This window comes from Myxocyprinus asiaticus, chromosome 44, assembly GCF_019703515.2.
Source record: "Myxocyprinus asiaticus isolate MX2 ecotype Aquarium Trade chromosome 44, UBuf_Myxa_2, whole genome shotgun sequence".
Classification (NCBI taxonomy): Eukaryota; Metazoa; Chordata; class Actinopteri; order Cypriniformes; family Catostomidae; genus Myxocyprinus; species Myxocyprinus asiaticus.
The window spans coordinates 20,283,787-20,311,594 of record NC_059387.1 but is presented as its reverse complement, the minus strand read 5'-3'; the positions used below and the strand labels follow the sequence as shown (position 1 = coordinate 20,311,594).

General features: G+C 43.0%; 1 protein-coding gene across 3 annotated transcripts in view; it reads right to left on the bottom strand.

The window, feature by feature from the left end:
- Positions 1 to 27,808, bottom strand: part of LOC127434668 (uncharacterized protein C8orf34 homolog) — a 115,713-nt gene that overhangs the window by 12,169 nt on the left and 75,736 nt on the right. For all 3 annotated transcript variants that reach the window (XR_007896072.1, XM_051687559.1, XM_051687560.1), the window contains exons 9-11: positions 25,821 to 25,906; positions 24,874 to 24,947; positions 4,458 to 4,587 (exon numbers count right to left, since the gene is read on the bottom strand). Coding sequence is in view for 2 of the 3 variants with exons in the window: in XM_051687559.1 (XP_051543519.1) it covers positions 4,458 to 4,587; positions 24,874 to 24,947; positions 25,821 to 25,906 (290 nt within the window). In the remaining variant the exon portion in view is untranslated. The remainder of the gene's footprint in view (positions 1 to 4,457; positions 4,588 to 24,873; positions 24,948 to 25,820; positions 25,907 to 27,808) is intronic.

The following is a 27,808-nucleotide window of genomic DNA, read 5'->3' as shown; positions in this document are numbered from 1 at the left end:
CATCACACATCACACACCGAGGCATTGTTACACAGGACCCATCTGCATATATTTCCCTTAACAAAATCTTGAAATCAGGCCAATTCGTGGGGCAGCCTGGGGAGCATTGGAAATCCAGACCAACGTACCCACATCCATTATGGGGCAATGGTCCTGGAAATGCCCTGGATCCCCGCAGCTCCAACAGACCGGCCCAGACCCCCCCCACCCACCCACACCCGTGGGAACATACTCGCCAACCTGGGAGGGATAGCGGAGAGAGGCAGAGTTAGCAGGAGAGAGAGAGGGGGGTGAGAAGACCCTCCTAAGCGGGGAGGAAATCTGGGCACAGGACCGCCCAGCTTCCTGGGGGCAGGAATGGGACGGAAAGAGGAGGGGCGGAAGCAGGGTTTGGGAGTAGGAGAGAGAGAGAGAGAGAGAGATTCTGGATCACTGCATCCCTGGAACGCCGTCAAATAGTGCTCGGCCAGCTGGATCGCTTCCTCCAGCGATGCCGGACAGTAGCACTCGACCCACTCGGCCATCCCACGGGGCAGCTGGGCGATGAACTGCTCCAGTACCACCTTTTCCATGATGTCCTGGGCGCCACGGGTTTCCCCCTCCAGCAACCATTTCTGGCAGGCGTCCCGGAGCTGCTGTGCGAAGACGAACGGGCGGGTTTGCCCGGCTTCAGGACACAGAAGTGCTGACGGCTCTGTTCGGGGGTCCGGACAACCTGCTGTAGAATGGATCTCTTCAAGTCAGCGTAAACTAGGAGGTTGGCTGCGGGGAGCTGTTGGGCCGCAAGCTGCACTTTCCCGGAGAGTCGTGGCAACAGTCAGGCCGCCCACTGGTCAGGCTGCTATTCCCACACCTCTGCGGTCTTTTCGAAGAGGTTGAGATATGCTTTGGGATCATCAGTCGGCCCCATTTTGATTAGGGTGACTGGTTGGACAGCCGGGGTGGGCTTCGGGGCTGCAGCAGCAACCCCCTCATGTCTGATCAGGCACCGGAACACCTGTCGGTCCTCCACTTGGGCCTGGAGCAGGAGTTAAAAATGCTGGTCCTGCTCCAGCCGCAGTTCGACGAGGGCCTGATGCTGTTTCTGCTGGATGCCGGCAAGGGTCTTGATCACCTCGCCCAGTGGTGAGGACTCCATGACGATGTTTCTGCTCGAATCCTGGGTTTTGGCACCAGTGTAACACTCCTTTAGGTTCCGGTATGGGAAAGGAAGAGACAGGGAGCAGTGAAACGCTTCAGGTAGGCTTTTATTTTTCTGCCTTCCACACTCTCTGTGTGTGTTCTTCACAGTGTGTTTCTTATTTCAAACAGTTCAGTGTAACAAAACTCTCAGTCAGCTTCACAAAACTCAGACATAAACTACTTTGAACCTCAGCTTCACAATACTCAAAATAAGACATGCCAGTCGCTGCACACTCGTGTCCCTCTCTCTCTCAGATCTCTGGCGTCTTTCGGCTGCTTTTGAGGCCTCTCCCTGCTATCACTGTAACAAGAAGCAGCTGTTAGAGATCATGTCAACCAGCTTGACGAGCCACACCACTCCCTCTCTCCCGCAAACAGACACACGACCACGCTCCCATCACCACATTCAGATTGTGGTACCCAGCCAGTATAGAGATGTGGTGATGCGAGCTGCCCATGGTGAGGTTGCCGGTCAATTAGGAGTCAGGAAAACAATTCTATTGGCCTCGCCTGAAAAAAATCATCACCACATACATAAAAACCTGCCATGACAAAAAAGCCCAATCAGTCTTTGAAACCAGTACCTCTGTGTCCGATATCTGTCACCACTCAGCCATTTGAACACATAAAAACTGACTGCATTGGTCCATTGCCTCCATCCAAGTCTGGTAACGCGTATTTGCTTACGGTAATGTGCCAAGTAACTCGTTACCCCACAGCATACCCACTTTGAAAAATCACTACCAAAGCTGTTGTAAAAGCCTTACCTCAATTCATTTATATTTTTGGTATACCCAAGATCATTCAGTGTGATCAAGGAACCAATTTTACGTCGTGTATGTTTGCTGAAATTTTGCAACTGCTTAAAGTGAAGCATAACCAATCAAGCGTGTATCATGCTCAGAGTTAGGGTACGCTTGAGCATTTTCATCAAACCCTTAAGGCATTGTTACGTGCTTATTGTGTTGAATTAAACCATGATTGGGAAGAGGGGTTACCTTAGTTAATGCTTGCTGCTTGGAAGGTAACTCAAGAGAGTTTGGGTTTCAGTCCAAACAAATAGTTTTTGGTCATAATGTGCATGATCCATTTGCTGTTTTGCAGGAGGAGTTGAAAGGCACTGAACCACCTCAAAATTTGTTGGATTACGTTAACAGTTTTTGCAGACATTTGCTTTTGGCAGGGCAGATTGCACGAGAAAATCTAGTTAATGAGCAGTCAAAAATTAAGAAGCTGTTTGATTGTTATTCAGAATGTTGTGCGTTCATTCCGGGTGATCAGGTGTTGGCACTGCTGCCTTCACCAGGTTCTCCTTTTTGTGCAAGATTTACCGGCCCATATACAATTATCAAAAAATTATTAGAGCAAAATTATTTAATTGCTACTCCAGATCATAAAAAATCAAAGCAGTTGTGCCATGTGAATTTGCTCAAGCAAACAGCTCTCGTTGTTTTGACACAAAAATAAAAAGTCCAGATTCTGTCACTGTCGCGATGTCCATTCAGTCTCCTCGTTCTCCTGTGTCAGAAGGAAAAGAGGATGTGAAGGCCACTAAAGACGATGTGTTGTTGCCCCGTTTAAAAAATTCTGAGACTTTCCAGAATTTAGATGTTTTGTTGGGTCATCTGTCTTTGTCACACCAGTTAGAATTAACCAGATTAGTGTCCGAGTTTCCCAGTTTGTTCGGAGATATTCCAACTTGTACGCATCTAATCCAACATGATGTGGATATAGGTGATGCATCTCAGTCTTGTGCCTGTGAGTGTTTGTGTGTAAGTGATTGTTGCAGGTGGCTCGAGCTTTGGGGGGCGAGGCTGACACACCTGACGCTTGTGAGTGGGAGCTTGAAATATCCACAGAAGTATTCACGAGGCAGCGGATAGTTCTTTGTTGGTGACAGCGTCCTTGTGAGGATGGAGCTGTGTCATGAAACCGATCTGAGAGCTTCATTCTAGCACCCAATTTCTGCTTTGGTGTTTGTACTTATGTTAAAATAAATTCTTTTTCATAGTTTTTGCACGTTTGGTCTCCCTTTTTGTTACAGCCTTAGAGCCAGGTTGTAAAATTAAGTCTATGGGATTTTCTTGATTTTTGATCATCCACTTTGAGAAAATCGTAAGTCTGATTGGTTAGAAAAGAAATAGCACATACTATTCCAGAACAGTCTGAAGGTCTGTGCCGAGTTTGGTGGATGTAGCTTGAAAGCTTCAGGAGGAGTTAGTGTTTGAAATTTTGGTCTCGGTTTAAGGGTTTTGAAAAAACAAACAAACAAACAAACAAACAAACAAACCACTAAACAAAGTTTGTAGAATAACTTATCATACTTTGATAACTTATCTTCTATTGTTTAAATTGTACTTTGTTTGTTTTTTATAGAGGTTTATATACAGGTTTTATATTGTAACATATATCCTAATGTGTACACATGCCATTGTATTTATTGTACAGTAACTATGTCTATTGTTGCTTGTTGAGCAGATATACAATGTGACAAAGACAAAAAATAAAGATTTCAGTACCAATACATGTTGGTGTATAAAAGTGATAACGTATGATAAAAGTGATCATATGTTTTTCTGAGTGCTAACAGTATGTACAATAACGGCATGGTCTTCTTGTTTAGCATGCTGAGATAAAGTTTGTTAACTCACGCTGAAATGTCAACCTCCAACATTCACATACACAGCTGTTGCCCTGATGACTCAGTGAGAGTGCCCTTCTTAAATACTTAATATGTTTCAAATGTATGTGGTGTATAACAACAAACCAAAATAAAAACCAGGACATACGCAAACAAACAACTGTGCAACACATGCCAGAGTTCTTTGCTCTGGGAATAAGTGCAGCCTTTGGTATTGCCACATGCTTTTAAGCAGTTAATAAACAAACTAGTTTCACACACACACACACACACACACACACACAAACCACCATGTTTCGCAGAGGTTTGTGAGATCAAACCTGATAAAAGCCACCGGCCAAGTTTGATCATCTGCAGACAGAGATTTGTCACTTCACAGCATAGCTAACAATCTTGTGACTGTGGTGGTGGCATTATTGAATTAATCAAAGATGGTCATCATTTTTTTTTTTTTTTTAACAACACACTTTAATAGGTGGATCCGCTTTTAATTAGCCAATCACACAGTGTTCACAGGCAGACTGAATGGTGGTGGAGACTTTCAGATGTGTGGCCTTTGACAGTGTCAGACATAATGTAAATGTGGCCTGTTTTATACAGTATGTGTGTGGGTGTTTGTGTGTTAAAAGCCTACCGGCGAGATGTTTGCCCATGTTCTCCAGTTCCTTAGAGAACAGGGAGTCCTGGAGCTGCAGAGCACGCCTGGCCATCTGGGGGCTTGTGCCTCTGATCGGCTTCACATCCGATGCCCAGACAGGGTGACGCTACAGCACACACACGAAACAGAAAATAGAGTCACATTAGACGAATTGGGAGCTTTGAATTAGTCCTTTTTACATACTATTTATGGTTACGACACTGTGCCATATCTGTTATAATGAGGGCCAATTATTTTTTTAAGAGGAATTAGAAAAACACTGAAAACCACAGTTCTGTGGGATGAAAGTCTGAATGGCGATGAGGACTGAAATTTTATTCGTGAACACTGCACTAGATTTTCAGTTGTGGTTAAAGAGTTTGAAGTAACAATCAATAAACTTTGGGGGATCCGAGAATGCATGACAGCCGGCAACATAGTCATCGTACTATTACAGAATTTCACATATTACTGCAATGAGAAATCTAGCGGTTTTGGGGGATTAAGTATACAGTCCTTTGATTCAAAACTTTTAAAACAAACTTAAATAATATACAAACAATAGATAAATAAAAATAAAAATCACATTGATATGTAATGATTTATGTTACTGCTATATTGCATATTTTTCTGGCAACAATAAGCACTGCTTTTAATCTTAGTATGTCTTGTTATTAGACTGGCACTGGTTTGTTGCTGAAGTGACTTGAAAATCATTCATAATGTTATTAAGGACAAGTCAAGATTCTGCCCTGGTCACCTCCTCCATGATGCTGCAGACATCTGAAAAACTGCAGCCGTTTGGACCATAAGGAACAGGAATGTACTTTATCTAAAGCCTGCTTCTGGATGCACCAGCTGGCACTGGCCAGTGATACACATCACTTGGTTTGGCTTTGGTTGCAGCAGTACACCAAACATACAGAGCTCTGCAGTAGATGTTTTTCATACAGTTCCTCAATGCCCCAAGGAGAACAGATGGACTTGAGAAGTCAGTGCAATTAAAAGATAGGGTGGGTAGGAATCCAACATGTTGCATCGTTTTTTGTTTCAGTAATGTTTCAGAAATCTGGAGTACTTAAACATGCAAATTTGTCATTCTGTAAGAAGACACGTGCATAAACTACAATGGAAACACATTTTACAAATACATTCATAGAAGCATTAAAAAGTAAAGTGACTTTGCCTCAACAAGTCATATGACTGTTCACTAGGGGTGTAACGATTCACTCGTTTTCTCGATGCATTGATTAGTAATCCTGCCGATTCATATGCATCAATCTTGAAATATGATTTTTGAATTGAGAATCATTAGTGTTGGTCAAAAATCTATTTAGACTGTTAAATCAAATGAGTCGCAATTCAGCAAATCAGTATACAATATTTTATAATATATAAATATTAAATTAGTTACATGTCCCCTCACAGACGCACGCTGCACTCTTCCATCACCCTTCATGGGATCGCGTGATTTCAAGGCCGGGAAAAGTAATGCAAATTAATAAAAATACTTTTTATAGTGGAATATGGAATACTTTTCAAGCTATGTTGAGCTCTGAAATATTTTATTGCCACATTGTACAGTACATGTATTTAATGTGTTTTCTTTCAAGTTACTTTTGGTGGAATAAACAATCTTAAGTAGTTTGCCTTTCTTTTTCTTGCTTAAGACACATTAGGGGAAGTACTAAAATAATACTATAAATGCATTTAAAAAAAATGCAGAATTGAATCGTTAATCGAATCGAATTTTATTGTAAATCGAATCGAATTGTTTTGAATTTGCAACATTTTTTTGTATCAAATCGAAAACCTGTGAATCGTGAATCCAGTTGCTTTCAACCCAAAGATTCACACCCCTACTATTCACACATAATTGGTCACAGCTGGCCACTATTAATGCACAACATCACAAATGTTGCTCTGGCCATTCTGAAATGCCAAAGTCAGAGTTATTTATTAGAGTTGGGTTAATTGAATCCGAAATCGTTGCCCCCTTTGGAATCAGACTTGACGCAAACTTCATGGGTTAAAGACCAAGGCCCAGTTACAAGAAACCCCCTAAGTTAAGAAAACCCTGAGGATGGTAGCCCACTTGTCATGCTTAGCAACTTCAACATCCACCTGGACAAACCTCAGGCTGCAGATTTCCACACACTGCTTGCCTCGTTTGATCTCAAATATCTCGCAACTGCAGCAACGCATAAATCAGGTACCAACTGGACCTCATCTACACACGCAACTGCACTTCTGATAATTTCTTCCTTAGTTTTAACCTTAATTTACCTCCTTGCTGAGCACTCTCTCGTCTACAGATCTCTTTTCGGCAAAACCTTCGCTTTCTTTCACCCACTAGTTGGTTTCATCCTCACTTCCATCCTCTAGCCATTTCTCCTCACTCTACATCAATAATGCTACTAAAACCCTGGATCTATCTGCTGCATTTGACACTGTAAACCACAAGATTCTCCTGTCAACCCTCATGGCAAAGGGCATCACAGGAACTGTGCTCAGCTGGTTTGAGTCTTATCTCACAGGTAGGTCCTTCAGGGTTTCTTGGAGGGGAGTGGTGTCTAAGTCTCACCAACTAGCTACTGCTAGGCCATGCGAGAAGCAGAAGTGTGAGCGACTAGCTCTGTGCACTTTGCAAGTTTTTTAATTATTTTCATGTTATAATCCGGTGAGATTCGATACACCCAGTTACAACATGGCAAAGAAGTCAAAATCCTCAGACTCTGGAGACATTAAAAGACACTTACGTGTTCAAGCTGAGGCCTCTGACGGGCCTGCGAGCCGGGGACTCGATTTGGATGGCGTGTCGGGAGAAGGTATTCAGTGTCAACTGTCCAACATCACGGTGATGCTGACGAAGGTTGTTGCTGACTTGGAGGATCTCTCTGTAATTCGTTGATCGATTATGGCGATGGAAACAAAATTCTCTGAGTTGGTCACAAGAGTCGCAGATGTTGAGAAACGAATCGATTATCTGGAGTCGTCATAAAGGGAATTATCCGCTAATCCGCCTGCATCCAAAACAGACTTGGAACACATTTTGGAAAAACTTGAATATTTCGAAAATATGAGCTGAAGGAATAACATACAAATTGTTGGAATTCCTGAGCACGAAGAGGGCAGAGATATGGTGAAATTCCTGGACAAGCTCTTCCCGAGTTTGCTCAACATAACAGGCCATAAACTGGAAATTGAGCGAGTTCACAGTGTCCCGGCTTGGAGATCTGCTGAGGGAGACAGGCCCCGATCAATTCTGGCTAAATTTCTGAGATCATCCAATAAAGATCTCGTGTTGCACCAGGCGAGAAGCAAAGGAAAGCTTTCTTGGAAGAGTCACAATATTTTTTGGACTTTGCGAGTTCGACAAGAGAGAAAAGCGATCGGTTCAAGGAATGTAAGAAACTCTTACATCAACGGAAGATCGCTTCTGTACTGATGTTTCTGGCCAAAATGAGAATAGACACCAGGGATGGCAGCAAAGTATTTACATGTCCCAAACAGGCACTCTCCTTTATAAATACATTGGAGTGAGTAAGCCATTTGATGTTTCTTACATTAGTGGACTGACTCGCTGTTCAGTGACTCAATTGTCTGAGGAAGCTGGGCGCCATTTTTTTTTTTTTTGCGTTGGCTCCGTCTAGAGGTTGGAGATTGTTTTGTGGCATGACTCCTTCAAGAAACTATTACATTGACGGAAGATCGCTTTTACACTGAAGTTCCCAGCCAGATTGAGAATGAACACTATGGATAACCGCAAAATATCTACATGCTGACATAATGGACATCTTTTATAAAGTTGACAGGCTGAGTAAGTCATGATGTACCTTTTTATGTGGCCTCCGAGTGAGTTTGGCTCTTGATCATCCGAGGAACTGGGATGCCTGTTTTGTTTATTTTCGTGCTGGTTCCACCTAGCGGCTGGAGTTTGTTTTTGTGGAGTATTTTTAAGGGACATTAGAATGATTACATCATCTGCTGCACTCATAACAGCTGACTCACTGAACAATTGTTTGTCTGTCTGAGGACACTGAATGGCTTTATATCAGCTGGAAGTTGTTTTGTGGAGGAACACACCTTCAAGACAGTTCTGTGAATGAATCTACATGTTCTTTGTGCTTATTCTGCCTGTTGGCTGGGGTCTGTTTTACAAAGTATTTCTGTTATGTAATTTTGCCTCACAAAATTTGTGCAGAATCACAGGACTTGAGCAGTCCGATGGCAAAGTTTTCACGGGGGTTCTCGCATGCGTACATGGACTCTTTGAGTTTAGAGGGATGGACGCCGGTTGGCGCTGTTGTGCGTCGGGTTAATGCGCACGTTTTTCTTTTTTCTGTTTGTTTTGTTCAGGGGGAAGTTTGGGGTTTTATTGTTGCTCTAATGGGGAATGTGGTCTTTATAATCTTGTTTTTGGGGTGGGAGTTTGGTAGGGGGAGGGGATATAGTGGGGGTTTAATGTTTAAAGTGATTGATTCAGTATATATATGTTGTTGTTGTTGTTTTATTTTGTGTTAATTTATGAATCAATAAAAATTTAATAATAAAAAAATTAAATTAAAAATAAAAAAAAAAGAAGCAAAAAATCACTGTCTAGGACTTTCACTTAAACTTTTCCTCACTGGTGGAATGACCTGCCAAACTCCACCCCAGCAGCTGGTTCTCTAACATCCTTCAAAAAGCATCTAAAGACACAGCTTTGCCATGAGCACTTGACCCAACCTTTAGTGCACTGACTTATTATTTATTTAATAATTAAAAAAAAAAAAATACTCTTGTCCTCCTTGCTAGGGGTACTTCTCTAAACAATTCTGAAACTTGTATTACAGTACTTGTGTTTCTACTGCCTCTCTAGGATAATTTGCTTCTGTTGTTTTCCTCATTTGTAAGTCGCTTTGGATAAAAGCATCTGCTAAATTAATAAATGTAAATGTAAAGAAAACCAATAGCTATAATTGTTAGTATATATTTTTATTTTATTTTATTTTTTCATTTATTATGTGCAAATTGATTTTGTTCTCCTGAATACATGGGTTGGAAATGTTGCTTTATTTGCAAATTATTTCAGCAATATTCTGATTTTTATTTTATTTTATTTTTTTGCATAAATTAAATTTGAAACACAGTTTCAAATGTATTTATGCAAAAAATCAGCTTCCTGACCCAGTGCTGTATTTTCATGAGCACGCAAAGCACAGCAATATGTACAGCGCTATGCGCAATTGCTTATCCAATTTTCATGAGAGCACTAATTCTAATCGCAATTTTCGTGCCAGCGGAAAGCGCAAGTGGGCGTGGGTGGGAGTGTTTGTGCTATTGTGGGTGTATGCGTGAAATCTGTGGGTGTATTGTATGTTAATGAGGTGGCACAAAGCGCAATTTTCTATTTTCCTGAGAAATAGGTCATTGCGCTAATACGTTTGAAAACCACATCTTAACTCAGCGCAAAGTTTAAACTCAGTTCCTGCATTTGCAGTTTGGAGACTCCACCAGCAAGTGGTAATTAAGTTCATGTCCACACTCTGAAAATACAGTGGGATCACTGTTGTAGCCTATTTATGAAACAAATATTTATGAGATTTGTGTTAAACTATCTTTAGGTCAATTATTGTTATTATTATGATGATTATGATGATTATTATTATGTTTATATTTACAGTATAATTGTATTTATGATATAATTTGTATTAGTACATTTCCATCAGTTGTTGTAGACTGATTTTTAAGTCACTGCAAAAGTGGTAGGTGAAAGAAGTTGAAGAGGGTAAAATTTTTATATTTGGGAAGGTCATTATATAAAGAATTTTGACTACTTCGTTATTTTGATTATATTTACATTTCATTTAATGTGTCATTTGAATTTAGAAATATTTTTGAATACATGAATTTTTGAATACATAAAATACATTTTTTTAAATCAAAATCGACCGGTAGAAGTGAAGTGCGTGCCGATACAATCACTTTTAATACTAGCCGTGATTTGTGTGTCAGTAGATGAAAATGATTAATAATACTTACATTCTCTATAATTTAACTGAGCGTACATCCAAATTCTGACAAGAATCACATTTTCTATGCGTATAAAAGGAGCTTGTCACTGTCATAGAAATATGCATGGCATTCATCAAGTATGCAGTTAATGCACAAAATAACTTTTCAATTCTTCTTATTCATTGCATACAGTCCATTTACACTAACAACTTCTTATGAATGTGCTGTCTTTGTTTATATCACTGGTGCTTGATTGGGTATGGACTATATACTTGGATGCAGACGATGGAAAACCCAGAGAAGAATATGAGAATTAAATCGCAATTGATCCAGCCTATTTGTCCGTTGCCTGTGCGATTTCGCCAAACCCACTCACTTACAGACTTAGCGCATGCTTTCCCAAGAATACCACTGACTGCAATTATGACTTATGTCATAGCGCTGCGCTTGGCGCTAGTACTCCTAAAATAGGGCCCTCAGAATGCATATTTAATTAAAACAAAGCAGAGTCAGGTCCTGTCCAACAAACAGATAGAGAGGACAAGCATACAAACACACACACACACACACACACAACACTCAGTTGAACACTGGAGAGGATCACTAAGCCTGATGAAACAAACTTGGCGATGCACACCCACTCAAAGTGACATTCATCCAAACATGCCGGGAAGAGAAGTCTTCCTTCAAAAGTGTTTGGACGTTTTTCTATAGACAAGCGTCTGCATTTACAGTAACAACAAATAAATATGAATGATAGTTTACAGAAACACTTTTGTAAACTATGAAATTCTGTTAAGAGATGCATGTCAGCATTAATATTCAGTTTGGATTCCGCATCATTAGGCAAATGTGTGTTTTTTTTTTTTTTTTGTGGTTTATTGGTTTGACTTAAGAGCATCATCATCAACCATTCAACCCCACTGTAGATCTTTCTCAGATACTTGTTAACTGAAGCAATCCTTGGAACGGCTCAGTGAGCCCTCAGCACGACTGCGGTTTACAATGACAGTTGTCTTTATTGATCATGATGCGTGCGTGCAACTCGAAACCGAGTGAGTCAAACTAGTTTGAAGCTCACAAGAAAGCATTCAAATCTGTTTCCTCCCTGCGCTCATGTGAAACTCATGTGAATTGATCGGAGATGAGCTGTTTACCAGCCAAACGAAAAAGCTGTTTTATGTTTGCAATGAGTAATCAGGGAATAAGTGTTTACCGAATGGTCCACCAAAGCTGGAGATCACAGCCACTTTTGAAGGGGCTTCTGTCCACTCACAAACATGGATCCAATTGCTCCAGAAATGAAATCCATGTTGAGGATAAATATGAGACCGCTAGACAACAGTCCACATCTTAAGTACACTACTAGAGTGTGTGTGTGTGCCTGTTCAGCGTTGGTGGCTGGCAAACCACTGCAATCCACCATTCACCTCAATTCTCTCAGAAACAGCAGGACAATTTACTCACATAAGCCATTAAACAGGCTTTTAAATCTGTGGAGATTTTCTTATGCACATCAAACATCACAAAAGAGCCACTGAAACTGTTCAAACAAAGTCCAGCTCATTGGAAGCAGGTTCAAAAACCACAAGGGAACGTCAAGGGTTTACATTTGCCATTAAAATGATGCTTTCATGAGCATATGCCACTGGCCTCTCTGTCTATTTACCGCATGGCACAACATTGCCTTGGCTGATTGCCTGCTGTCACATCTGCGTTTGCTGCCTCTTTACGGCCATGTTGGAGGCCGCAGGCTAAAGCCACAGTGATGTTTAGCAAGTACACAGAGTGCTGAGGCTTTTGTTCTGCCCACACAAACCTGCCATACGGAAAGAGAGACACAATAAAGAAGGACACAAGGAAACCAGCACCACCAATGACATTGCCGCAATCCCTCTGGACTGGGCTGTTAAAACCAGCTGAAAGCCTCTTTGACTGTCTGTTTGCAGCATATGGGATGGAGAAATGAAAAATTAGGGAGGTGGCCACAACAAGAGTCCAATATGATATTTCTTTTCATACTTTGTTTTTTCATTGTGGCCTTTCTTTGAGCTCAAAGGAAGTAACTGATTTACTGCTTTTCTATGTTTTAAGTAGCAAACTATGTTTCATGCAATCTTTGGTTTGGAGAAAAGAATCGACATCTGAAGTTAATTCTGAAGTAATAAATTTAGTTTATTATGACAGACATATTTGCATTTTACATTTGGTAATGGGTAAAAACAAACAAATTGTAAACTTGAGTACTGTATCTCTTAAAAGCCACTTGCTGTCGTCAAATGCCCGTGCACATTCATTTTTATATGTCTTCCACTGAAGACTTCCATTTAAAAAATCTAATTTAATTACATATCCAACAGATGTAATTCATGTACAACTGAATGGAAAACACTACACAAACCTGTGTTCTCCACTTACCCTCTGGTGCTCTGATAAAGTGCATGGCAGATGGAAATGAAGTCTAACAAAGAATTACTGAATCTTCTTGACTTGGCAGCATGCACACTCAACTAATGTATGTTCACGGGCACTGTGCCAAAGACAAACGGGAAATGGACAATAACAAATTTATTATCTGATTAAACTCTAAACCCCTAAACCACATGAGAAGGGCCCTACAGCATGACATACTGTCTGCACCTAGATTGTACAGTGCAGAAAACAACACAAACACATGCAACCTGTTGAAATGACTTCATTCAAGCAGTTCAAATCTGGATAATTTGTTTATAACATGAATGTATGACTGCACATGAATCATGCTGAACAACCATGTACATGGAGAACCAGTAGTGAAGATTGTGTTTTCACTTGAACAAGTATCAATCTTTGTAAAGGCTAGGGTATACTATATTTTTCAATGTATCATTCAGTCACGCTCTCAGCCTTTCAAATTATATCAAAATATAGAATTTTTTTACCCCAAACCCATATGGATGCGTTTGACGCATGTACACTTCGATTGTTTTGTGATACTGTTAGCACAGTCAACGGCAGGCGCGTGTGCCGGCAATGTGCAAAGACTGACAGCATGTCTAGAAAAAAACTATGCTGCACATGGACAGTCAGCCTGTATTGTGCTGATGACTAAATTTGCATCACATGCACTGTGCGCAGGAAATACCGGCACACGGGTCCTCTACAGTTTCATTAAATATAAAAAACTTTTGGGGGTGGGGGGTCTAAATATTGACCTGATACAATGCAATTTTCCAGAAGTGATCCAGACCCCAAGATCGCCAGCACAGTTTTAACACTGATTGCATTTTATTGCAAACTAGATTAATATAATGGAAAATGAGGTTTTGAACACATAGCTACAAGCCCTGAACAATAATCATAACTAAACAGGCTTGTAATATAGAGATGAATTTGGAGGAGCAGGTCTGACATTTTTTTTTAAATAATAATAATAAAAAAAACACACAATAACTGAACATTTTGTTTTTTGTTAGGGCTTTTGTTATAGTACGCTGAAGATAAAATTATATATTTTTTAATCATTACAAAAAACTGATCTCAATAATTCTCATCTTCATGTTGACAGTTAAACCTAATCTATTTCCAGCTAAGAATGTAAAGAATTTCTTTAAGAAATATAAAAGGCTTTTTAAACATTTAATGATAATGAGGACTGTGAAAAGTGTTAATGAGGTTGCTTGTGTATGGGGTTAGAATTGTTTCTAATTAACATACAAATGGAAAAAGATTCACAAATAAAAAAATTGTTCACAAATAAATTTAATGTCATCCACAAATAAATGTAAGGAGTTCTGCAAAAATGAAATTAATTCACAAATAAATGAGATTTACAAATATATGTTTTAACTCACAAACACAACTCTGTCCAGCATTCATTTGTGGATCGTTTGCTGTGCATTTGTGACTTCTGAAACATTTCTTGCGTGAGAGCTGCAGGCAATCAACGAATAGGTGGACTCCACCCATTGTCTACTCAAGCCAATCAGATAACGGGTGTGATAAGGGTTCCCCTTCTGTCACTCACTCGACATTGTGTCAATGTAGTGACACTAGGGCTCGCCCTTGGGAGCCCCAAACACCTCAGAACTTTGAGAAAAGGCCAGTGAGAATTGGCGAGTGGAATTTGCATGCCACTCCCCCGGACATACGGGTATAAAAGGAGCTGGCTCGCAACCACTCATTCAGATTTTTTCTTCGGAGCCGAGCGGTTGTATGTCAGCAAGCTGTCTTCCACTACTGGTCCATTCACATCCCAAGAAGCGTTTGCTGTTGGATATACGGCGCATTCCAGCAGCTTTTCTCTCCTTCTACACAGATCTGTGCAGATTATGCCCCTGGGTGCGTCGACAGTGCTTAGAGAGTTTATATTCCTGCAAAGAGTATATTTTCTCTATTAGAGCAACCACACTGACGTGAACGTCTTTTTAAAGACACGTCTTTTTCAAGATGCCTCTCCGTCTTTGTGTGATTCCTGGATGCGGTCGCTATCTCTCCGCTTCCGACGGCCACGGGCGCTGCCTCACATGTCTGGGTCATAATCACACTGAGGCAGCATTCATGGATAGTTCAGGTTCTCATTGTGAGAATATGACCATGGCAACGTTGCGGTCGTGGCTTTCCTTCTTCCGGGAGAAAGCCACTCTAGCCGCCCCCCGCACCGTGCCTTCAACCTCCAGGTACGAGGCCGGCCCGGCTGGCGCTGGAGGCGATTTGGGGGCTTCAATAGGCGCGGCTCCACCGGGTAAATCCCCGCAGACCTCCCATTCCCCAGCACGCTCGTTTGCCCCCCGCGAGTTCCGAGAGGAGACCAGCTCGCCCCAGGGCCAGCTTAGTGTCACTTTCGGAGCTCCGGAGCAGGATGAGTGCTTGATCACTGCATCGGAGAGCGTACTGGCGATGTCAGACGCCGAGGACTCGACTGAGCTGCCACCTTCGGGTCGGCCCGCCATGTCTGCCCGTGCCGCAGCGTGTGTCGGGTTGGAGTGGAAACTTCCACCCTCCCCATAGCCCCTGCGGGCTAGATAATTGGTTCCTGGGTTCGGGGTGCCGCTCACAGCCACGCCCCCCACCCCCGGTCCCTTTCTTCCCAGAAGTGCACGACGAGCTGACGAGGTTGTGGAGGGCACCTTTTTCTGCCCAAAAACTGACCTCCCAGCTTGTCCGCTCTCACTACCCTCGATGGTGGGGCGGCCCACGGGTATACGGAGGTCCCTCAGGTGGATAAGGCAGTTGCGGTGCACCTGTGCCCGCAAAGCGCAGCCACCTGTCGGGATCGCCCGGCACTCCCTTCCAAGGCCTGTAGGACGAAATCATCTCTGACGGCCAAAGCCTACAGCACCACTGGTCAGGCCGCCTCTGCCCTGCATGCCATGGCCCTCCTGAAAGTACACTAGCCCAAGGCACTAAAGGAGCTGCACGTGGGTAGTCCTGATCCTGATGTGATGCAGGAGCTGCGCTCGGCGATCGACCTCGCCCTCTGGGCGACGAAGGTCACGGCATGAGCACTCGGGCAGGCAATGTCCACCCTCGTGGTCCAGGAATGCCACCTGTGGCTGAATCTGGTTGAGATGAGGGATGCGGACAAGGTTCGCTTTCTCAAAGCCCCCATCTCCCAGATTGGCCTATTTGACAACACTGTCGAGGACTTCGCCCAGCAGTTCTTGGCGGTGAGGAAGCAGACGGAGGCTATACAACACATCTGTCCCCGGCGCGGCTCAAGATCCCGTATGCCATCTGCTCACCGAGGGCGTCCCCCTGCGGCGGTGAAAGCCCAGGCGGCTCCGCCTCAGCCCGAGCCCATTTCTCAGCCCCAGCGTAGAGCCCCCCACAGGAAGCTGATGTCCCCCGCTATCGCTTTCCAACCTGTCGCGGTGGTTGGCCAGGACCATCCAACTCGGTTACGCGATTCAGTTCGCCAGGCACCCGCCCCGGTTCAGTGGCATCCACTTCACTTCGGTGAAGGGCAAGAATGCCGCCACATTGCGTTCGGAGATCGCGACCCATCTGCGAAAGGGCGCGATAGAGCCTGTCCCTCCAGCCGAGATGAAGAAAGGGTTTTACAGCCCTTACTTCATCGTACCGAAGAAAGGTGGTGGGTCCAATCTTGGACCTGCGAGTTCTGAACTGGGCCTTACACAGACTCCTGTTCAAGATGCTGATGCCAAAGCACATTTTGGCGTGTGTCCAGCATCAAGATTGGTTCATGGCGGTAGACCTGAAGGAGGCGTACTTTCACGTCTCGGTTCTACCACGACACAGACCCTTCCTACGGTTTGCTTTCGACGGCCAGCCATATCAGTACAAGGTCCTCCCCTTCGGTCTGTCCCTGTCCCCTCACGTCTTCACAAAAGTCACAGAGGCAGCTCTTGCCCCGTTAATGGAAGTGGGCATCCGCATACTCAACTACCTCGACGACTTGCTGATTCTAGCTCACTCTTGAGAGTTGCTGTGTGCACACAGGGACCTCGTGCTCAGGCACCTCAGCTGGCTAGGGCTTTGGGTCAACTGGTAAAAGAGCAAGCTCTCCCCGGTTCAGAGCATCTCTTTTCTCAGCATGGAGATGGTCTCGATGATAGCGCGCCTCACAAGCGAGCACATGTGGTTGGTGCTGAACTGCCTGAAGTTGTTCAAGCAGAGAACAGCGGTTCCACTGAAACACTTTCAGAGGCTCTTGGGGCATATGGCATCCTCGGCGCTGGTAACGCCACTAGGGTTGATGCATATGAGACCGCTTCAGCACTGGCTTCAGACTCAAGTCCCGAGATGGGCATAGCACCGCGGCACACATCGCGTGGCCATCACGTCGATCTGCCACCACTTGTTCAGCCCTTGGACAGACCTTGCATTTCTACGAGCAGGAGTTCCCCTACAGCAAGTGTCCAGGTGCGTCGTCATTAAGACAGATACCTCCAAGCAAGGCTGGGGCGCCATGTGCAACGGGCATGCAGCCACTGGACAGGACCGCGATTGTGTTGGCACATCAACTGCCTCGAGTTGCTCGCCCTGCGGAGGCTTTTGCCATTGATCCAGGACAAACATGTGTTGGTCCGGATGGACAACACATTGACAGTAGCGTATATAAATCGCCATGGCAGCTTATGCTCACGTCGCATATTGCAACTTCCCTGCCGTCTCCTCCTATGGAGTCAGCGGCGACTGAGGTCGCTGCGGGCCACTCATATCCCGGGCAACAGACCCTGTGCAAAGTCAGGGAGGACGAGGAGCAGGTCACCCTCGTGGCCCCGTATTGGCCCACCCGGACGTGGTTCTCAGACCTCACGCTCCTCACGACAGCCCCTTCCTTGCAAATTCCCCTAAGGAAGGACCTTCTTTCTCAGGGACAGGGCACCATCTGGCACCCGCGCCCAGACCTCTGGAACCTCCACGTCTGGCCCTTGGATGGGACGTGGAAGACCTAAGTGGCCTACCACCAGCAGTGGTAGACACGATCACTCAGGCCAGAGCTCCCTCCACGAGGCAGCTTTATACCCTGAAGTGGCGTCGGTTTACGAATTGGTATTCTTCCTGAGCTGAAGACCCTCAGAGATGCGCAGTTGGGTCAGTGCTTTCCTTCCTGCAGGAGAGGCTGGAGGAACGGCTGTCCCCCTCCACCTTGAAGGTGTATGTGGCCGCCATAGCGGCACACCGTGATACAGTAGACGGTAAGTCGTTACGAAAGCACGACCTGATCATCAGGTTCCTGAGAGGCACCTGGAGGCTGAATCCTCCTAGACCACGCCTGTTCCCCCATGGGATCTCTCCATGGTCCTCCTGGGCTTTCGTGGAGCCCCTTTGAGCTGCTAGAGTCAGTCGAGTTGAAATCCCTCTCCTTGAAGACAGCCCTCCTGATTGCGCTCACCTCCATCAAGAGGGTCGGGGACCTGAATGCATTCTCTGTCAGCGATACCTGCCTGGAGTTCGGTCCGGGTGACTCTCACATAATCCTGAGACCCCGGCTGGGCTATGTGCACAAGGTTCCCACAACCCCCTTCAGGGATCAGGTGGTGAACCTGCAAGCGCTGCCCCAGGAGGAGGCAGACCCAGCCCTGTCGTTGCTGTGTCCGGTGCGTACTTTGCGCATCTACTTGGATCACACGCAGAGCTTTAGATGCTCCGAGCAGCTCTTTGTCTGCTTTGGCGGACAGCGGAAAGGGAACGCTGTCTCCAAACAGAGACAGCGTTCCAGGCCGTGCCTCCCCAGGCCGTGCCCGCCCCTTCGGGAATATGAGCACACTCCACAAGGAGTCTGGCATCCTCGTGGGCACTGGCCCATGGCACCTCTCTAGCAGACTTCTGCAGGGCAGTGGGCTGGGCGACACCCAATACCTTCGTGAGATTTTACAATCTCTGGGTTGAGCCGGTTTCGTCCTGTGTTCTGTCAGGTACGGACAGGTAAGTTCGGGAATATGGACAGCTGGCCAGGTGTATCGCTTGCGTATAGTGCCTTTCCCCTCCAAAGAGGCGAAGATGTGTGCTTCTTTTCCCATGCGAGTTCATGAACCCATGAAACCTGGATGTCCTTCCTCCCTAACCCTGTGGCTCGTGAATTCAGCAGAGGAATTCACAGCTGGAACCAGTACGTGTGCTAATATGCCCTTACTGAGGTAGGTGCTCCACAGGTGCCGGTTACTCCGGTAACCCCCTATGATGTATTTTCCGCAGTCCCTGTCGGCAGACCTGCATCTCCCTTTGACAGAGCCCTCTCTGTCCCGGTCGCAGTGTTTGAGTGTTTGTAGAGCTCCTCCCCTTTCAGGCAGGACCTACCACCATGCCTCTTCCATGTGCGGCTCTGAGCCCACATGACGTGCTTGCTACATGTTACCTCCCCTCCGGGCAGGATGTGGTCTCCGTGGGGTCTTTTCCCCCTGAAAGAATAGGATAGGAAAAGAACACCTTCCCCGGTGCATATATTGAGTGTTAAAATCCCAGATTGCTTGCACCTGCACTCCACGTAACATGGTTCAGCTAGTTGTGGCATTTCGTATAGAGACCCCTAGTGTCACTACATCGACACAATGTCGAGTGAGTGACAGAAGGGGAATGTCTCGGTTACTGTCGTAACCTCCGTTCCCTGATGGAGGGAATGAGACGTTGTGTCCCCCCTGCCACAACGCTGTACTACCCGCTGAAATGGCCGGGACCCTGTCTCGGCTCCTCAGCACAAAACTTGAATAAGTGGTTGCGAGCCAGCTCCTTTTATACTCATATGTCTGGGGGAGTGGCATGAAAATTCCACTCGCCAATTCTCATTGGTCTTTTCTCAAAGATCTGAGGTGTTTGGGGCTCCCAAGGGCGAGCCCTAGTGTCACTACATCGATACAATGTCTCGTTCCTTCCATCAGGCAACGGAGGTTATGACAGTAACCAAGTCGAGCGCATGAAAAGTCCCCCCCCAAAAGTGTGTTCTTTATACTACAGCTCCAAAAGTGGTAACCCTAGTCCCAAACTTGGCCTCGTAAGCTACCCAGCAAAACAAACTTTTTGGACAAGCTTTACTAGAAAGACTATGATTGTCAACAAGCTTGTATAGTTACTGTAGATTTGGTTGGTGAACAGCAGGACAAACAAATATTTTAAACAAATCTTATACACACCATTATATACATGCGCATAATTAGAATGTGGTCAAGCAACTAGATCAGCTTGAACCAGCACAAACGAGCCTGATCCAGCCTAAGCTGGTCTTTTCAGCAGGAGAACCAGAAATGTGATACAATAAGATGTATCTTCATGCTACGTAATGCAGTAGACATTGTTTGAAGAGTAAGTAAGTTTTTCCTTTTATAAATGAGTATGTGCAATCAGAAAGATCAAGAAGGCCAATGCACAGCAGTTTGTAAACTTTAGTTTGGTCCACACAGAGCTCTCATAGTCAAAGCAAACTCTCCCCAAGGCTGTTTTTTTAATATCACCCCAGCACTAAGACAATCAAGGCCGGAAACCACATGAGAGAGACCCATTAATGTGTGATGGCTTGGATTACAAAAAAGGCCAATGTTAATATAAAAGATTTAAATTGAAATATTTCAGATCTACTACGGTGGAAGGCTGTAGCAACAAAAGTTCATACGAATGAAGCCTTACATAAACAAATCTTTCCGTAATATGGACATTATATACATGGGCTTAATTAGAGTATGCTGAAAAATATGAAACATTTTCTACTCTGTCACTTTAATGAGGAAACCAGTCTAGGATCCAGAGATTTCATTAAATTATACCCTTTGATTTTTGTTTAATAAAAACAAAGCTGATATTCCATTAAGATCACCCACAGGGCTAATTAGACAACTACAGATTAATTATCTAAATTAACAAGTGTGACACAGGATAGAATTATTAATACTGTAGATTAACATTCCACAAGGAACTACTGAATCACTGACTGAATCTGAAAATATAACATTCCTAAATTAATGGTGATTTTTTAATGTAAAAATATCTACTCTTATCTAATTTTAATATGCAGAGACAAATATAAGCTATCCAGTAGACGGATTCCATGAAAAGTGTAAACACTATGGCACTATCAAAATATTGCTTGGTTTGTTTAAGTATCCTAACAAGCCCGACTTGTACATTGGCTTAACAAATGGTGTGAGTCTAAGGGTGGGACTTTTTGTTTGACTGACCAATGGAAGATGAGGAGAGTTCTTAGGAAACTAGTGTAAAAACATTGATATAGATATATATTTATATACAGTATATATTTTTTATTCCAGTGCTACAAGAGCACAGAAATTGCACACTACGGCTTCAAATGATTTAGTCTGTGTAATTTATGAATAGTATATAATTCTGTACAACAGCAAAGATGCACTCGATATAGATCATAAAAACAGTAGACTGGATTGAAATTTACAGGTTGTTCAAAGGCCAACCACTACAGCCAAGGCTCCCAAGATGACTTACGCAATCTGGAACCAATACGCAACTCTCCGCCCATCCTGCGCATCATTTATGGTGCTAAGATCATGATTAAGCTTTAAAAAGCTGCTGTAGCTGATCTGATCTTTTCACACTCGCTATTCCATGTGGGAAACATTAGCCTTCTTGCTCTCAGCTCACTGGCACTGTTTAATCTATAGACGTGGGGGCCTCCTTTCACACTTTCTTTCTTTCTTTCTTTCTTTCCCTTTTCAGGAGAAATAGGTCTTAAAGGGATAGTTCACCCAAAATGAAAATTCTGTCATTATTTACTCACTATAATGTTGCTTCAAACCCATATGATTTTCTTTCTTTCATGGAACACAAAAGAAAAAACACTATACTGTTTTTTTTCTTTTTTGCAATATAATGAGCGTGAACAATTACGGTGGGCTCTCAAGCTCTAAAAAGGACAACAATAACAAAAACCCACAAAACCATAGAGCAAGTAGTCGATGCGACTCATACACTATATTTCAAGTCTTCTGAACCAATATGATCCCATATTTATGTAATAAATAGACAAAATATTAGTCATTTTTGGAACCTGACAGCCCAGAGTCACTATTCAATTTCATTATATGGCAAACAGCCATGTGAAGACTTTTACAAAATATTTCTTTTGTTTACCACAGGAGAAAGAAAGTCATATGATTTTGGAGCGACTTGAGCATGAGTACATGGTGACACAATTTAAATTTGTGGGTTAACTATTCCTTTAAAACAGAATGCAAAAGTAAAGAGAGCCTTTCTGTGTCAATGAGAAAGCAGACCTACATGCATGTGAGGCCCTATACGGTATCCAGACGGCATTGTTTACTCAGTGTTATGGATTCTCAGGGCGGCCACAGCTTCATGGGTGAGGGATGATTGGAGCATGTCCCCACCAGGAGACGGAGAAGAAGCCTCACACTTGGTGTTGCCACTCAGTCTGGAGCACTCAGCCCATAAGCTCCATGCAAGGCTCAGCCAACGATTCCTACACTTTTCCTCTGTAATTATAGCTGCTCTCTCTGTGCTGCTGCTGATAGAAAAATAACCACTTCATGATGGGTTAGAGAGAGTTCAAGGTTGCTATAGTGATAGAAACCTTTATACAGTGAAATTCCCACTGTATTGGGTTTTGAGTGTGTTTTTCTGCTATGTCAGAATGCAGGGATAGTCCTGTTATTGTGTCCATGTTGGAAATTTGTTCTGGTCTCTGGTGGCTTTGCTGACAGGTTTGATGGAATGGGGTATTTCTCCAACACAGGTGTCCTCGATGACCTCTCTGTCTCTAATGTAAACAAGCACTATTCCATCAACAACATGATACTCTGCGAGAAGGACGTGGTTCTTGCATGTTTTCTCACCTAGTAAACAGACTAAATTGTGTTCTTCCTAACCCTGCACCTTTTCAATAGTTCCATAATCAGACACGGGTGAATTCACAAAACAGTTGTGCCACTTTTGCACATGGTATTTCAGTGCATAGGTTGTGTCTTATTCACTAAGTACCCACAATCTTAAGCAGGCACAGACATAGCACTGGGCCATATTTAAGTTTACAAATACAAACAAACAGTATTTTGATGGAGATATGATGTGTTTTTGTCTATAAAATGCAAGTCAACATGGTCCAACATTTTCAAGCTCCCACTCAAAAAAAGAAAAATGTAAGGAAAGCATAAAGCTAATCTATACAACTCGAGTGGTTTAATCCATGTCTTCTGAAGAAATATGATTGGTTTTGGGTATGAAACAGACCAAAATGTAAATCCTTTTTTACTATAAGTCTTGCCCTCTGCAGTCTCCTAGACGAGATCATGATTTGAAGCTTGATAACATTTCCTCGTGCTTGACGCATATCAAAATATCTTGTTTTGTGTTCCAAACCAAGAGCGGAATCAGTTCATGCTGTCTCTCACGTGACGTAAGCACGTTGGCATGTTCACGTGAGAACAGACGTGATATAACCGGAAGTGAAGCTCAATTTGTTTACAACAGAATGCTGTTCACTAGCTTCATTGGTTTTGCTTTCATTTGAACATGACAGTGCACTTATGTCACTCGAGAGGCAGCGTGAACTGGAATCCCTCATGGACGCGTATTGGAGAGTGACCAGAAGTAAACAATTATAGTGAAAAGGACTTAAATACTGATCTGTTTCTCACCCAAATACTGTATCACTTTAGAAGACTTTCATTTAACCACTGGAGATGTCTGGATTACTTTTACTATGACTATCTGTGCTTTTTGGAACTTTAAAGTGCTGATCTCCATTCACTTGCATTGTATGGACCTACAGAGCTGAGATATTCTCCTAAAAACCTTTGTTTTTGTTCTGCTGAAGAAAGAAAGTCTTACATATCTGGGATGGCATGAGGGTGAGTAAATGATGAGAGATTTTACATTTTTGGGTGAACTATCCCTTTAAGCAGCTTTCTCGCAATAAACAGCGTCCATGTAAACATAGTCACTGTGGTTGTGCTGCGTTTCATTGGATTTCAGCGTCTCTAGCCATCAATGCCTTAAATGTAGTTTGAAACTTTTAAAAAATGTGTCTCAAGACCCCTGCATTCAAAGTTGTGCACTGTCCACTCAGTCGGTTTGCTGCCTGTACAGGTAGAGCTGTGCTGAGTGCCCCCTGTTGACAGTGACTTGCAAAAACATGAAGGTGGTACATCAAGCTTAAATTGCTTTGTTTGAAAGAAAATTCCTTAGTTAGGAATGTATGTATGGTCAGGGGACATGATTGTGTTATTTTTTTTTGCACATTATTTTTATACAATTATTCAAACATATTTAACATCTTCAATTGACAGCCTTATAAGTATGTGAGCCTTGTTCACAAAACTCAACGTTATTTGCCTGCCACAATTAGCATCGCACTTTTGCCACACACTGAAAGCTGGCGATAAACAAGAATTCTTCTTAAAAGAAATGTTTCTGTTGATCGTGGCTGCAGAAATTCATCAAATGACAATCACGTAACGGAGAAGATTGTTATAACCAAGCATATATCCAGGCGCACAGTGAGCTGCACAGTCCCAGTAAAATCGCCAAATCATGGTAGTTTGCCTAGTATTCAAAACTGATTCCTTGATTATTGATTCCTATAGGTATTGATTTAGTAAGATCGGGAATTGCACCGTGCAAGTTGTGTTCAACAATACATTTTTGGGTGAGTTTGCGCTGTTACCTGATTTGTGCTGAAACCATGCTGACAGCCTGTACAACTAAATTGCATTATCAGGGGGTACAATTTGTTCTTAGTGATTCTCCCCACAACCAACATTTCTCACATGATAAGGTCATATTCATTGTTATGCTAGGTGAGCGTCCCCTCTAGCTTGACAGTCATGGAGACAAATAGTCAAGTCACACTGGGGCCGCTCCTCCCTGAAGAAAAATATAAGTGGTTTTAACTGTCTATCTGACAGTGTTCACAATGGAGATGATGCTGTAGAGATTCATGACTTAGGGAAAGTGATATAATGAACCGTTTTGCTAGCTAAGGATCACCTACCTGCCCTGTCACCTGAGAGGTTGCCTGCAGGTCTTCTGCTGCTGTCAGTTTTTCTGTCACCGTAGGTAATGGACCTGTTCCAGAACCAAAAAACACAATAAGGCCTTTACCACACACGCACACACTCACAATATGCTCCCACTCTCTAGTGACTGCACCAAAGCGGCTCCTGAGAGACAATGGAGAGATTAAATTTCTCCTAAGTAAGACTGAGTGACGCCCACATAAAAAACTAATTTTCAAGTGCCTACCCCTTACAGCAGACCCCATAACATGATACAGTGATCACATTAATCTGCTCTTTCTCTATATGATATGTGAGTTAAGGGGATAGTCTGGAACAATGAGAGAAGTGGGGCAGGGTGGGGTGTCTTCAGTACTGCTTGGGAGGTATTTCAGGGCCGCCATCGGGGGGCAGGCAACCGGGAATGTTATCCCAGACCTGTGACAAGGGGGGTTCACTATTGAGTTAACTTATACTGAATAATGAAAATTATTAACAAAACAATGTAAAAAAAAACAACAAAATAATGTAAATAAATAAACAAACAGCAAATACATGTTTTCTTCATTTTGGACAGGATTGCCCTTTTGTATTTTTTGTGGCTTCATATTGCCATAATTTGGGTGACAATGCATTGCGCCCAAGGGAAGAGTGGAGGGCACCTATAAATCTTTAAAAAAAAAAAAAAAAAATTATAAAAACAAAATGAAAAAAAAAATATATATAATTTCATATGATTTAATATTATATTATTAGGAAATTATTTTCATAATTTCGGACAGGACTGCCTTTTACTATGGATTTAAAACAGGGACAGAATTGCTCTTATGTATAGCTTCATATCCTCATTTTAAAAACCCTATAGGCCTCGGGAAAGGCCGGGGGTCCAGCCATAAAATTGTTGAACCAGGTCCCATGAATTTAAGCGTTGAGTACTACTTACAAGGTATTTCTGGGACAGCTTGCTCTGGGACGTAGGGTGTTGTTGCCTCTTCTGGTCTTGCAGGAGTGAGACTGTCCCCTTGAAGCCTAAAAAATTACAAATATTAAGCACTAAGAAAAACATCTTTTATTTCATATAAGTGGATTGCATTTCTCCCCACAGTTATGATAGCAGCAGAAGATAAGAGTGAAAATACTATCAAGTTCTCCATTCAGAGTGAATTCTCCGCTGAGTTTATGAAAGAACTCGGTGTAATGGATCGGTATCAAATAAAATCTCTATTTTCTACCCAGTGTCTTTGCTGGATGAGAGCGAGTGGAGACAGTGAGTCTCTATTCATAAAATGTGATGAGACCGAGCCAAAGCACTTATTTGTCTTATCACTATCAGGGGGAGGATGAGGATATGGGCAGACTGGAATGTAGACAGAGTATAACATAGGGGAACGCTTAAGACTTGACAACAATCTACTAAACGCCAAACAGTGCAGCTGTCACAAATACCCATAATTCTATCTCAGAGGTTTGCTGGGATTAAGAATATGTCTTAAGAGGCTGTGTTCTTAAACTAAAAGTTTATCTAAAATTAACATTCTGTCATCATTCATTCAGCCTCATGTTGCTCCAAATGTAAAGATAATAGAATTTTCATTTTTGGGTAAAGTATCCCTTTAAGGATGTCTTAAAGACTAGCATACTCCTCAAACAGTCATCTATGTGCTTTAAAAACAATAACAAAAAACAAAACAAAACACACAATAAATTGTGTGGCCAATATTATACCAGGAAGGAACACCCAATTAAAACTTTTAAAACAATTAAAAATCTCGCAAATATCCTGGAGGACTGGAAAATTAAGACCTACAGCATGGTAGTTCTCATACCTTATTCTTCAACAATGGCATATTCTTAAACTTATTTTGGAGCGGTTTTGCTTCATAACTGTAAATCACCAAATGCTGCACTTAGCAAATGATAGGCTTGTTTCATTTCACATTACTCAGCTTTGCCATAGCGTGCCCTTTCCTGTATGCAATCAGGCCAACTATTAAAACATGATGACAAAAGAAATCAACCTCCTCCTCTTTTTACGACCAAGCCAAATACTTTACCTACCATTCCTTGCTGTCTCATTACAGCGGCAATTTCCTTATTTTCTGTCTCTCTTTGTATCCGTTTATCAGTCTACCTACCTTTTTCTTTCTTCTCACTCTCTCTCTCTCTTTCTAAGCCTTTCTACCTTCATATGTAGAGAAGCCACTGAGAAAAGCCAGAGCTAGTCTAGCCCACCACCATCTGAGGCAGTCTCTTTTCATACAGCATCATTTCGTGAGAGTAATTAGAACTACATTTCTAATTAGGATGGCTACATTTCCTGAAGAAAATGTGAGTGGTGCTTGCCGTGGCAAAACTAGTCACACAGCATGTTCTAGCATGTTGCTAAGCACTGCTATAATGATCCTAGCATGTTGCTAGCATGTGTTTGCATGATGCGAGCATGTAGCTAGTATGTTTTAGCACTTTGCTAGGCATTGCTAGCAGCCCCATCCCTTAGAAAAGTCATAGCACAGGTGTCGTAAATAGGCCGGTCGATTTGACACCTCATTAGTAGGTCTATGACAAATGATGCGGGACGAGTTAGGTGCCGAAAAAGTGTACGTGCTTCGCAAGCACCACTAACAAGTACAAAACAGTACAAAACTTCGGCACCTAACTCGTCCTGCAATGTTTGGCGTAGATTCATTAATGAGGTGTCAAATCGACCAGCCTATTGAGGACACCTGTGCTATAACTTTTCAAAGGGGTGGGGGGGTACGGTGCACCCCTAGGGGGCAAAAAACCGTCCCGAAAAGTCCCATTGACTTGCAAGAAATTTGTCGGATCATATCTCTGGATCAGAATGTCATAGAGGTGCGGGACTTGGCTCATCTGAATTGGGATACAATGAACTTTTTATGCATCACCATGGAAACTACTTTGCCATGCCCT